This window comes from Chelmon rostratus, chromosome 23 (assembly GCF_017976325.1).
Source record: "Chelmon rostratus isolate fCheRos1 chromosome 23, fCheRos1.pri, whole genome shotgun sequence".
NCBI lineage: Eukaryota > Metazoa > Chordata > Actinopteri > Chaetodontiformes > Chaetodontidae > Chelmon > Chelmon rostratus.
Window position 1 is genome coordinate 18,816,503 of NC_055680.1, and position 13,465 is coordinate 18,829,967.

Here is a 13,465-nt window from a genome sequence, read left to right on the forward strand (position 1 = left end):
CTATAGTGTAGAAATACTCTGTTAGAAGTCCTGCAGAAATATTACCACTGAGTAAAAGTAGAAGTACTCATTATGCAGAATGGCCGATTTTAGAAAAATAAAAATTATATTATTGGATTATAATTATTGATGCATTCATGTTTTAATGTTCCAGCTGTAAATAGCTGATTTTAATTACTTTATATACTTCAGGGTAGATTTGTATATATCAATACATCAGTATTTATTGTCTGATTTCAAGATTCAAGATTCAAGAGTCTTTATTGTCATTGCACATGTCAATGAAATTTTCATTGCAACCCCCATGTTAGATGGTAAGAAAGATAAGACTAGAAAGAGTGAATAAAATTAAGATAACTACAATAAAATAAAATAAACCAACATGCAATAAAAAAAAATATTCGTGAAGCAATTAAAAATATACCAGAATGAAAATATACTTAGGCAATAAAATATACTAAACAATAAACAATAAAATATGGAAGTGAAATGTGCAAACAGAATAAAATATACAAGCAGAATAAAATATAAAATATACACAGTGAAATGTACCGACAGAATAAAATATACCAATGAAACTGAAATGTGCTGATATACTAAAATGTATATAATTATAGTATATGTGTGTACATAAAAGTCAAGTACACAGAAGGTGCAGGTGGAGGTAGAGGTGTAGGTGTAAAGTGCGGTGTGCAGTGTTCACAGTTCACACAGTCTCTCACTGCAGTGAGGGGCTGCTGGGGGTGATAGCTCTAACAGCTCTGGGGAAGAAGCTGTCCCTCAGTCTGTTAGTGGTGGTGCGGATGTTCCTGTACCGCTTCATATATAGAGTCTAGGTCAGGGAGGGGGCAGCCCACGATGCCCTGTGCAGTTTTAACCCCCCGTGCCAGTTGTTTCCTCTCCTGTGCCGTGCAGCTGCCATACCACACTGTCACACTGAGGCAGAGGATGCTTTCAATTGTGGCCCTGTAGAAGTTAACGAGCAACCGAGAGGAGAGTCCAGCTCGTTTCAGCTTCCTGAGGAAGAAGAGCCTTTGTTGTGCCTTCTTCACCAGGTGGGAGGTGTTCATGGACCAGGAGAGGTCAGATGTGATGTGGAGGCCCAGGAACCTGATGTTGTCCACACGCTCCACCACTTCTCCGTCCATGAGGAGGGGGGCGTGATCCGTCTTCCTGGACCTCCTGAAGTCCACAATGACCTCCTTGGTTTTCCCTGTGTTCAGCACCAGGTTGTTGGCTGAACACCACTGGGTGAGCTGGTGTATCTCCTCTCTGTAGTGGGTCTCGTTGTTATCTGAGATGAGACCCACTACTGTAGTGTCGTCCGCAAACTTCACGACTGTGTTGGGGGGGTGGATGGCAGCACAGTCGTGAGTAAACAGGGTGAAGAGGGCCGGGCTGAGCACACAACCCTGTGGCGTGCCCATGCTGAGGACCAGAGGGGATGATGTGATGTTCCCTATTCTCACCACCTGAGGCCTGTTGGTGAGAAAGTCTCTGATCCAGTGGCACAGAGACGCAGGCAGACCCACCGTGTGTAGCTTCAGCGCCAGCTTGTCTGGGATGACGGTGTTAAAAGCTGAGCTAAAGTCTACAAATAGCATCCTGACGTAGGTGTTGGGCTGCTGCAGGTGGGTCAGGGCTGTGTGCAGGGTGATGGAGACAGCATCCTCTGTGGACCGATTCCCTCTGTAAGCAAACTGAAGGCTGTCTAGGTCCGAGGGGATGAAGTCTCTGATGTACCTGAGAATAATCCGCTCAAAGCACTTCATGATTACCGGGGTCAGTGCAACAGGCCGGTAGTCATTCAGGCAGGTGATGGATGTCTTCTTCGGTACCGGAATGATGGTGGAGGACTTGAGGCACTCAGGAACCGTAGACAGCTGCAGGGACAGGTTGAAAATGTCCAGGAACACTCCTGCTAGCTGGTCAGCGCATGTCCTCAAAGTCTTGCCTGACACCTTATCCGGTCCTGCAGCTCTGCGGGTGTTGATCCTCCTCAGGGTGGATGACACCTGGTGCTGCTGCAGGACGAGGGGCTGGTGCTGCTCCTCCAGCCGGGGTAGGTGTGTGACTTCTCTGCTGCCTGATGTGTCGAAGCGGGCAAAGAAGCTGTTCAAGGTGTCAGGCAGGGCGGGGTCGTGGCTGGTGAGCTGAGTGTTCGGCTTGTAGTCCGTTATGGTTCTGATGCCTCTCCACATGCTCTGTGGGTTGTTGTTCTTGAAGTGGTCTTCAATTTTGTCTTTGTACTGAAACGTAAACACGGGAGCTACGAGCCGCTGCGTCTGCACGCGCCGCCATCTTGGATAAAGCAATTTGTTTAGTAGTGATTTGTAAAGTGATTTGTTTAGTAGTCTAAATCTGCAAAGATAACTAAAGTTTTCAAATAAATGTAATGGAGTAAAAGTATAAAGTAAAGTATAAGTACCTCAGAGTCCCGTCCAGTACTCGAGTAAATGTACTGTTTGCAGAACGTTCTCAGGTACCTGACGTTCACCCTGAACAGCGTTTTCCTTTCATCACTCAAGTCCAGAAGGTGAATATTTGGTTTCACTTCTGATACACTGATATCACACACACACATACACACACACACACACACACACACACACACATGCAGCTCTGGGTTCAAAGGAAATTAGTGTATGAGAGGTGTAAATATGATACAGATGACATAATACAACTGTGTGTGTGATGGTGTGTGTGTGAGTGTGTGTGTGAGTGTGTGTGTATCCAAATCTCACTTCCTGTCTTACTTACACACATTTACCTAAAGGCAAATGTGTGTGCGTGTTTGTGGTGTGTGAAATGTTTTCTTGAATGATCTCATAATTACTGTTGTGTGTGCAGTTTTCTGTATTTCCGTGTGTGTGTGTGCATGTGTGTGTGTGCATGTGTGTGTGTGTGTTATCTATAATCAATGACTGCAGCTCTGATTGTATCGGCACAATGAAAACACACAAACACACGCAGCTGTCGTTGTTTCGTGAGTGTGGAAAGGTTAAATGTTGCTGACTGAAAGGTCGCAAAGGGAATTATCGTCCAGATAGAACGATATGTAAAGTGTGTGTGTGTGTGTGTGTGTGTGTGAGAGATTTTCAGATGATCGTAAACTCCTCCTAAGAAACAGTTATTAGCTGTGAAACACATTTCTGCTTTGACATATCAGTGTAACTGTCAGCAGTAATGGGAAGTTCTGTACTTAAGCAGCTATAATTTTGAGGTACTTGTATTTTACTTGAGTATTTCCATTACGTGCTACTTTATACTTTACATGTATCTGAAAGCTTCATTTCGTTTCATGTCCAAAACATGAAAATAACTTGTGTAAATAACGTGTCTGAACTTTCAGAATCATCACTTTTACTTGTAATGGAGTACTTATACGTCAGGGTATTGGTACTCCATTACAAGTACAAGAGTACTCCTTCCACTCTCTCCATGTTGCACTGCCATGTTTCTACAGGAGCCCAGAATGGACAAACCAAGCACTGACTCTAGAGGGTCTTTGGCGTCCTTCGCTGGTTTCGTGGTCATTGACGGGGAGGCTGAGGCGAGGGGTGTTCACTCGGTTGGGGTCTGGGGGGGAGTAGCTCATGTTGAGTGACGAGCAGCAGCATAATGAGGCTCAAAGGAAACTTGTATTTGCATTCGTTAGTTTGTGTCCAATCAGCACCGACTTCAAAAACAGTCCAGCTGTCGGAGGTGCTGGATTCTGCACGAGGCACGTCTCAAACTGACCCTCAGGCTAAACTAAGCTACCATGCTAACACGGGAAGCATTACGATAAGATAAGATAAGATAAGATAAGATAAAATAAAACTTTATTCATCCCCAGTCGGAGAAATTTGGGCATTACAGCAGCACTGAAAGCAGTGGGGAGAAAAAAATAGCAGCAGTGGTGGAGAACAAAAACAAAAAATAAAATAAAAAGTAGACTATATATATATATGTGTGTACATATTATACAAGCAAAATGAAATTTTGACTATATAAAAGAAAAAAATATGTAGAAAAATATATAAAAAATATGTAAAAAGTGTGTATCGCCCCAGTAGCTGTGGAAAAAGAACAATGTAAGCTGCCTTCAGATTAGAAATAATAATAAATAGTGTTATTGCTATTGAACAGAAGAATAAAATATACAAAACAGTAAATTATATGTAATATTGTACAAAATGTAAAAGGAAATACGTAATACTGCACAAAAGTATGGATATGAGCTTAATTTGTCAATAGTAGCATGTTACCATTATAGCATGTCAAAATGCTAACACGGCTGGTTATGAAGTATGTTAGCATGCTAACTAAACTAACTGATACATGCTAAACTTAGCATCAGTAAAAGTACAAACTTTACATTTCTTGCCTCTACAGCAGGAAGAGTAGTAGTGGTAGAAATAATCTGTTCAGGTCTCAGGGTCCAGAGTCTGTGGTCCACCTCAGCTCCAGGTCTCTGTGACAGAGGACGTCTCAGCTCCAGGTCTCTGTGGCGGAGGACATGTCAGCTCCAGGTCTCTCTGGTGGAGGACATGTCAGCTCCAGGTCTCTGTTGCGGAGGACGTCTCAGCTCCAGGTCTCTGTGGTGGAGGACGTCCAGCAGTGAGAACACAGAGAATAAAAGGAGAGAAGAAGAAGGTAAACTGTGAATGCAGTGATTGTTTACAGTTTGCTCTTCTTCTTCTACTTTACAGCAAAAAGACCAAGAGGAAGACTTCGCTCTTCAGCGCTGGTGGGATGTAACCAAGTCAGCCTACACTCCCTCAAGTACTGTAGATGAATACCATTTTGAGATACTTGTACTTTACTTGGCAGTTTTCCTTTTATGTCACTTTATACTTTTACTTGATTGAATTTCAGAGAGAAATGTTGAACTTTTCTGTTTTACTATGTTTACTGTGCAGAGTAACACTGTGAACACACTCGTCAAATATTCCACGCTGCTCCGGGTTAATACGACGTCGCGTTTCTGTGAACTCACCTGTAGGAACACTGCAGCTGTGCAGCCAGGGGGGCTTTTAAAGACTCTTTAATGCTTCAGATACAGTTTTCTGCTCAAACGTCTATATTTGATCTTTAATGAAAGCTGAACAGGTATTTAAATGAAATATCTCTACCTTCTTTCTGATCATCACATAATTCAGATTAAACATGTTTGTGTTTTTTTCCTCAACCTGCTGGGAGTTTTAAAGTTTTAAAGTTTTAACACAAAGAAACTGTAACGACTGAAACCATCCAGATGAACTGAACTTGTTTTGTGGACTTTTAAATGAAGATTATTTCAGGAAGTGTTCGGTGCACCACAGGCTATACTGACCGGCTGCCCCCTCCCCACGCCCCCGTATCGATGGCTGCAGGTGAGGGGGCGCGCGGGTATCGATGTGCGCGTGGCCGCGGCTGTGGGCGGGCCGGGCTTCGCGCGCGGGCAGTGCAGACAGCCTATAAAGTGGCTCAGAGTCCGGGAACGTCTCACCTGTCCTCCTCCAGTCAGACCTGCAGCGTCTTCCTCCGCTCACCTGTGCGTCGAGCTGGTTTCTCTTTTTCTGGACACGACAAAGAATCTGACAGCAGCAACAAACCGGAACTACGTCCAGCCTCAGTTTAAAGCGTCTCCAGCGGTTTCAGAAGAAAGAAGCTCCACTCTGCAAGCGCCAGGTAAGATGTCAGAGATGATACCTGCATTTTAAAAGCACAGCTGGGGGAAAGCTCGTGAGATGCTCTAACACAGACTCCCAGAAGTGTCCTGCTGCACAGAAGTGAAGGTGGAGCCTGACGGTGTCTGAGCTGCTGGGGTTTCTTCTCTTATTTCATTTGTTCATATAGATTTTTCATCACTGACATTTTGAGGGAGTTTGTTGATGTAAATGTTGATGATTTTTGGGGGGCTGAACTGTGAGGAAACAGAAGTTTTAGAGACTGGAGATAAGATAAGATAATTGAGAAAGAAGGAGATGAAGCTGTAGTAGATGGATGCCTCAGTTTCTCAATGGAACAGTTTGGGGTTGCACGTGGTCGAATCAGGATAATAAAAATACGTTTTTGTTTTTTTATTGTTGCACAGTAGAAAACTTTATAACACAGTAGAAATTATTATTATTAAGCACAGTAAAAAGTGAAACGTGCTTTTGGCTCTCCTCCGGCAGCAGTCATGACCCGGCAGCTGCTCCTGATGGCGTGTCTCGCGCTCGTGCTGCTGGCGCGTTCCCGCGGCGGCGAAGCGCGCGTCAGACTGAACTCCATCAGAACGGTGATCTTGCGGGAAGGGCACGCGCTGCCGGTGAACAGGAGCACGTGGGAGCCGAGCCTGGACCTGACGGTGAGTGTGTGTGTGTGTGTGTGCGCGCGCGCGCATGCGTGTGTTCGCGGTGTTTCACGGCTTCATCCGTCGGTAACCGTCTGTTCTCTGCAGCTCTACCAGTGCATGAGCGACCTGGAGTGCAGCGAGGGCAGCTACTGCCACGCCCCCACCAAAGGCCCCGCCCACTCGCGCTGTCAGACCTGCCGCAGGAGGAAGAGGCGTTGCCATAGGGACGGCATGTGTTGTCCCGGCAACCGCTGCAGCAACAGTAAGATTTTACATCCAGCATCAAACACCGCTGCTGCAGCCCATAAATACAGCACGTAAAGAAAATAAAGTTTTCAGTATCTCTAAAAACAGATGACATGTTAGGAGTATATGAAGATTACGACACACAAAGTCTCATTTTCTATTAACCACATATGAAAACGATGTAGAATTGACTTTTTCGTCAGGATAAACTCACACTCATAATTCATAATCTTGACTCATGATGTCACCTCAGCTTGATGTCAGTGTTTCATAATGATCATTTACTATATTCCTCTCAGAGACTGAGACAAAGCTTACTGTCACCAGGCCTTTATGCGAGGTCTATGGGCAAACACTGACAATCAATACTAAAGTATTCAAACTGTTGAACCTGCTTGTTTGCTCAGACGCTCCGCTCGTCTCTTTCTCCTTCAGGTATCTGCGTTCCTGACGTGGACAGTTTTCTGTCTCAGAGGATTCCAGACTCGGATGAAGGGATGAGCGCACTGTCCGAAAAGAAAGGATGGAGGAAGAGAGGGAGGATGGATGTCAAAGGGCCCTCTGGTAAAGGTGGGCATTTGTTCTCCTTTCCGGTGCTTCCACACTCAGAAACGTGATTTATATATGATTTAATGTGGAGATCAAACTCCATAATTACTCATTTTCCGCCCCTCTAATCCTCCTATAGTAGCTTCTTTGCTTTATTTGGTTTTCAGGGCCGTTAAAATAAGCTTTTCTGGTATAATTACAGTTAGACGTGTAGATTTATTGTTCCGGTTCCGGTCTGTTTCCAGGCCAGGTCGGGGATCCTTGTCTACGCTCCTCGGACTGTTCGGACACTTTGTGCTGCGCCCGTCACTTCTGGACTCGCATTTGCAAGCCGGTGTTGCGGGAGGGACAGGTTTGCACGCGACACCGCCGGAAGGGGAACCACGGCCTGGAGCTGTTCCAGCGCTGCCCCTGCGGCGACGGACTGAGCTGCCGAACGCTGCGAGAGCCGGGCGCCCAGCCTTCATCGCCGTCTTCATCGTCGCTGTTGGCGGCCGCAAAGTCCAAGTTCGCTGCGTCCTCTTCCTCGTCCCGCCACTCCTCCCCGCACACTTCGCTGCTGTCTTCGTCCTCAAAGGCGTCGTCAGCAGTCGCAAAGACAAGACTTCACGTGTGCCAGAAAAACTAGAGAAGGATGGACGGATAGAAAGAGGGGAGGAGAGAGGAAGAGAGGTTTGAAAGGAGGGATGGAAGGAAATAAGGAAAGACCTTCCTCTCTGCCGGTGACCGAGTCCGAAGGGAACGAGAGGCAGAGACCGAGAAAGAGGAGAGCGGGACAAAGACAAACGGAGGGAGGGGTGAATAACCATACCTGTTTACACCTGAGAAATCTCCCGGCACGCCTCCTCCCCCTCCAAACTGTCCCGGTATCTCAGTGCTAATTAGCTTCCTGTCAGGCGGCATTCACACACAAACTCAGCGGGACGTGAAACTCTTTGTAGTTCAGATCTGGTTTCCTCCCGGGTGTCTAGACAAGCAGAAACCACTTTGAAATCCGGTTTGACTCCATTTACACCGACAAGAAAAACATTGATATTGAAAGTCTGGCACATGTCGCTGTAACGGCCTCCGGGAGGTGCTGTTAGTTTGACAACACAGAAGTGATCTAAAACACATCCAACATGCTGATTGGAAGAAAAGAGCAAGAGAGTTCCAGGAATTCCAGGGCCCAGCTCCAAATATTTCTCTACATCGTCCATCCACCGATGGAGAAAGTTCTGTCATCGTTACCAAAGACAAAAGCACGAAAAGCAGCTTTAACAGGTGTTGATATGGGTTCTAGCTTCAGTTTTATTGAGATAAATAGATGATATTTAGCTGTTGGCCTCCAAAGATTAGCTGAACTCGTGTTAATTTAGAGGCCTTTCAACACCTCAAGGACTCATTCAAACGAAATAAAGGACTTTGTACGTGTGTGATGTTCTACTGAAACTCCCAAAACAACAACTGGACCACAAGCTAACGGCCACTTGGAAAAGAGCAAACTGGGCTCCAGCAGAAACCAGTTCACATCCCAGAACTGTGAAATGTTGCCTCGTTTAACCAAAATTGTCCCTGCAAAGACCTGAAAGCCGGCGTTTGTCCGGACACGTGGACTGCCGGATTGCACTGTTGTTATTGTGAGTTATTTTATGAAGTTGTTCATGTATATTTTGGATGAATGTTGGTATAATTATTTGCCTGTTTGTGACGTGTCACTGTGCCAGTTTATTTCCACCACTTTAAGAAGAAATCCCCTGTTTCCGTATTTAAAGGCAGGCTGTCAATCATCCATTAGCATGTGTTGCTATGATTAAAAGGACTCGTCATTTCCAACATGTCTGCGCTGCTGGCTTTTGATATTTTCCATTTTGAAACACACATGTGTATTCTGTCGAGGTGTCCAGAAACTTTTGGCCATACAGTTCAATTTGATCAGATTAATTAGTGAGCTGTTTTCTTACTTAGCTCTCACTCCGGCTTGCATTTTTCACAAAATGTTGAACCAGCATTTGATATCTGAGCCAGGTGAGCCGGGTCGGACCACATGTATCTGAGGACCAGGCGGTGAGTGTTTTTCCCAGTGTGTGTGTGTGTGAGCATGTTTCCTCCTTTGTGGTCGGTAGCTGTTGGGCATCACTGTCCTTAGTTTGAGTACGGTTGTTATAAAGATAACACACACACACACACACACACACACACACACACACACATTGTGTCACGCTTCCATCCGTGTTCCCCAGCTTCCCCGTTGTTGCGTGTTCAGTATAGGTCAATGACACACACACACACACACACACTCTGTCCTATCTGTATTATCGTCACGTTGCCGTTTGTGTTTCCTGGTTTCCTTGATGTCACAGTTTGGTTTCACGCACACACTTTTCCGTGTTGTTCTGACGATGACTGGACAGTCGAACAGCGTTCAGCTCTCGGCCACCGGCTGGATTCCCGCTGCCATCACTGAACGCTGCCTCGGGTATGGAATGCATCCCTTGTACAAATGTATGCGTTTGCAATGAAAAATAGGAGGTGATCACAGTCTGACACGAGAGGAAAGCCTTCCACACGCAGCTGATGACAATCTGTGTGTGTGTGTGCAGTCTGGTCATAATAAAAGCTGCTTCAGATGATCTTATCTCCGTGGTTTCAGGATAAACTGCGAGCAGATGATGATGTTTCTCTCTGCAGCAGCCCGAGGCTCGAACAGTTCTGACTCTGTTTCACACGGAGGACGCTGACGGAGCTGCTTCACGTTCACGCAGAGGGTCGGCCATCACGTCTTTATCCCAAACATCCAGCTAACGAAGAGCTCCAGCTCTCCTCTACACGGAAGCTGCACACAGCATGTGTGGTCTTAATATTTAAATATCTAATCTACACGATTTACTCGCCTGATATAGGAAGGAAGGATATAGGATAGTTTGCAAAGTAAACGGCAAAAGCTAACGAAGCATCACGTATGTTCACACACAGTTAAAGAAGCGACTTTTTATTTCAGAATTCTGAGATATTATCTTTTGTTTGTGAGACAATAAGTTTGACGTTTATTATTATTATGAGAAATATGAGGTAGTATTTCATGTTCACTGTATTTGCTTTAGTATCCAGTAATAATGACAACAAATTAAAAATGTCAATAAGAATGTTAAGTTATAATGTTCTGAGTTTAGTTTAGTTTTGTTAACTTAAGTTTCTCATAAGCGTGAAAAGCTTGAATAATCAGATTAATAATTATGATATGCTTCATTACTTCATAATTTGACATGATTTAATTGACATAACACAATGTCTAAAGGTTATGCAATGTTATGTCTTAACTATGAAATATTATTCTTTAATTATTATGGTTGTAATATGTCATATTTTCATCATTAATTTTCTCCTAATTACGACTTAATAGCTCAGCATTATCATATTTTTTCTCTTAATTAAATGACATGAGAACAGAATTGTGAGCGTCGCTCATGGAATCTCATAATTATGAGAAATATTAGAGTTATGAAAACCTTTAATGATGAGTTGAATGACTATGAGATACTTACCTAACTTACCTTTTCATTATTATTATTCGTGGATTATTACTGGTGGAATTCACACACACACGCGCACACACACACACACACACACACACACACACACACACACATTTCAGGCACCGCTCACCTCTCCCTTTAAATCTAAGTTGCAGAGATGTTTGTCAGTTTTACAACTTAATAAAACTACAGAGCGACGGACACATGGGCAGGACTGGTTATTATTTAACCAGTAACCACACACACACACACACACACACACACACACACACAACCTGACAAATCGATCAGTCCAGGAAACGTGTCTGTTTGCCTCTCTTGCTCAGGTAAAGCAGGTAAGACTCACCTTTGTGAATTCTGTCGTAGCGTTTAGATGTTTTGTCTCTTAGATACTTGAATAAAAAGTTATCATTTTTTTGTCGCAGCTTCGTGTTCAGCTGTTCTTCAGAATGATCCGCTGCTAAAGTCCAGTTAGGATCAGTTTTAGGTCTGATCCAGAGCCAGTCAGGGCTTTATACTCACGCCTCTGTTACAGTTGTGTGTCAACTTCATTGTCGACACAGAGCATACTGAGTTTTCAGGTGTTCTCGGAGAAAATTATTTAACAACATTACTCGCCAGCTACTGAGTCCCGTCAAGTGTTTTGTCTTTTGCTTTAAAAGTAGGTTGCAGAGATGGCTGTGGACAGGGAACGTGGTCGCTATGGCAACAACCCCTTCGGAATCCCCAGTGAGGAGCGGAATGCGCTGGCCCTGAATGTGCTGTTGCTAGGCGACAGACAGAGTGGGAGGAGCTCTGTCGGGAATGCTCTGATTGGTCAGTAGTTCGCCAGATCACACCTTTGGCAGCTTTGCTTTTGGAATATTCGCTTTTAAGCTGCAAACACATCATCGTCTTTCTCTCCTGTTGCATTTGTGTTGTACAACAAACATGAGCTCACACAAATTATTTTCAACCAGCTGCTGTGGAAGCTAACAAAAAAAAACATGAAAAGTTGTGCATAATTGAAATATACACTAACAGTAAGTCGAGTATGTGACCTACTGTGGGTGTATTTTATAATGAAGTCATATTATGGCTAACTGAAGGCCCAAACAGAACAGTTTATTTATGAATTCACATGTTCGGCAGGTGGAGAGGAATTCCATACAGGCACCTGCATTTCTGGCATCTCCATGACGACGGAGTGCCAGCTCCTCAGCCGAAATTTCCAGAGATTTTTCAGAAGACAGGGGGCGGAGTCTGACCTCCTGCTGAGAGTGGTTGACACGCCCCCAAACATGCCCCGCCCACATCACGTGCATGAACTCTGCCCTGAGGGTGTGCACATACTTGTGCTCGTTGTGAGGGTTGACATGCCACACGGCAACACACACTTGGAGGAGGATGTTGTGGTATGCTCACACGCACACACACACACACACACACACACACAGTAATATTTTTTTTCATGATTTTGTGTATTTTGTGTGTGTTCAGACTCTATTCGGTCCAGAATGGCATCGTCACGCTTTACTCGTTCTCACGCACGCTGACTGCCTGAAGGAGGCGGGACTTCACCAGTCAGTCTACCTAACACAGGGCAGTGATTGGCTGAGAGCTCTGGTTGGACGGGTGCAAGGAGGAGTCTTCTTCTTGGACAACAGCCGTGACTGGCCGTCAATCAGAGGACGACCACTGAGAGACGAGCTGCTCCGCCTCTCAGCCAGGAACCATCACAGAGCTCTGACAGTCAGGACAGAGGTCTCACTCTGACCCTGGATTTTAAAATGAAACTACTGCATTTTTCTTTTTACACAATTAGTAAACCCTTTATTCTCTGCCATCCAATCAAATGACAGTCCCTCTCTCTAGTCATGTAAATACAAGAACACTCGAGGAAACAGATGATTGTAGTTTCAAATGAGTTTTTAATTAATAAACAGCAGTGATGTGACTGAAGTTAAATTAATATCCTCTTCTTTTGTAAGCTAACAGCGCTAGTTACTAACTGGCAAGGTCAGCAGCTGTTATTTGTGGTTGCCTAGCAACAGCAGAACAGGTTTTCACAATCAAAGTATTCTGGTGCACATCATGTCTTCACCATGTCTGGTCCTGTATGATGGGGCCCATTGCTGCGTCTATCTGATGATGCAGTTGGTGACGGACGGGGCCCTGCACAGTCCCTTTCCCTTCACCTCAAACCTGCAGCCTTTGTAGTTGGCTACGCCCCTGCAGTCGACCTGCAGGTCGGGCTGAAGAAGCTCCCAAACCCTCTGCTTGGACTGCAGTTCTCTGTCCGGGTCACCTGAACACACAGACAGCATTATTATCTGGAAAGAGTTTGTGGAAAGTCTCAAAAGCCACTTTCTCCATTTGCAGCCGGTTGACCTGATGGCCACACCAGCTAAAGTTTGGACCAAAGCCGAATGAACCCCTGCAACCGCTGGTTTTCTAATGGAAACACAGTAAATCAGACATGGCAATTGTAAAATTCCAACAGGAGTCAGCATAGGAGCTGGGGCACACATCCAATTTAACCATGCTCAGAAATCAAGGGTCTAGTGTTGTGTTCATTGACAAAAACTACTGAGCCAATCAGATTTAGAACGGGGATGTGTCATCTGTTCCTTGCCAACCAGTGTTGCTGTGTAACCTTTCAGCACCACCTGTTTGTGAGGACTTTGTAGAGAAAATTTCTCAATCATTAGAAGAACGTGCTACTTAAACATTTATTATGTTCGGTAATCATTTTTATTAGAATTTCATCTATGTAACCATGGTTACCAGGGTAGTTGAGGAAGGTAACTCTATCGCCAGGGGTGGAGCCTGTGGGCGGGACCAGCGGCTCTGTGACATCATCAGTGGTGGT

The 13,465-nt window shown here is 44.8% G+C and overlaps 2 protein-coding genes across 4 annotated transcripts in view; one reads left to right on the forward strand and one right to left on the reverse strand.

The window, feature by feature from the left end:
- Positions 1–11,288: 11,288 nt before the first annotated feature.
- Positions 11,289–12,369, forward strand: LOC121627000 (GTPase IMAP family member GIMD1-like). The gene is made up of 3 exons (XM_041965759.1): positions 11,289–11,430; positions 11,746–12,008; positions 12,094–12,369. The coding sequence occupies exons 1-3, from the start codon at positions 11,289–11,291 to the stop codon at positions 12,367–12,369; spliced, it is 681 nt and encodes a 226-aa protein (XP_041821693.1).
- A 187-nt stretch (positions 12,370–12,556) lies between these two features.
- The window catches only part of LOC121626344 (aminoacyl tRNA synthase complex-interacting multifunctional protein 1-like), a 13,672-nt gene continuing 12,763 nt past the window's right edge, over positions 12,557–13,465 (reverse strand). For all 3 annotated transcript variants that reach the window (XM_041964808.1, XM_041964807.1, XM_041964806.1), the window contains exons 6-7: positions 13,381–13,465; positions 12,557–12,901 (exon numbers count right to left, since the gene is read on the reverse strand). The exon at positions 13,381–13,465 is cut by the window's right edge and continues 87 nt beyond it. In XM_041964808.1, the coding sequence (XP_041820742.1) occupies positions 12,735–12,901; positions 13,381–13,465 (252 nt within the window). In that variant the 3' untranslated portion in view covers positions 12,557–12,734. The remainder of the gene's footprint in view (positions 12,902–13,380) is intronic.

Coding starts and splice junctions, on each gene's coding strand:
- LOC121627000 (XM_041965759.1), top strand. CDS start 11,289: ATGGCTGTGGACAGGGAACGTGGTCGCTATGGCAACAACCCCTTCGGA. Junction 11,431..11,745: donor TGTCGGGAATGCTCTGATTG/GTCAGTAGTTCG, acceptor CATGTTCGGCAG/GTGGAGAGGAATTCCATACA. Junction 12,009..12,093: donor ACTTGGAGGAGGATGTTGTG/GTATGCTCACAC, acceptor GTGTGTGTTCAG/ACTCTATTCGGTCCAGAATG.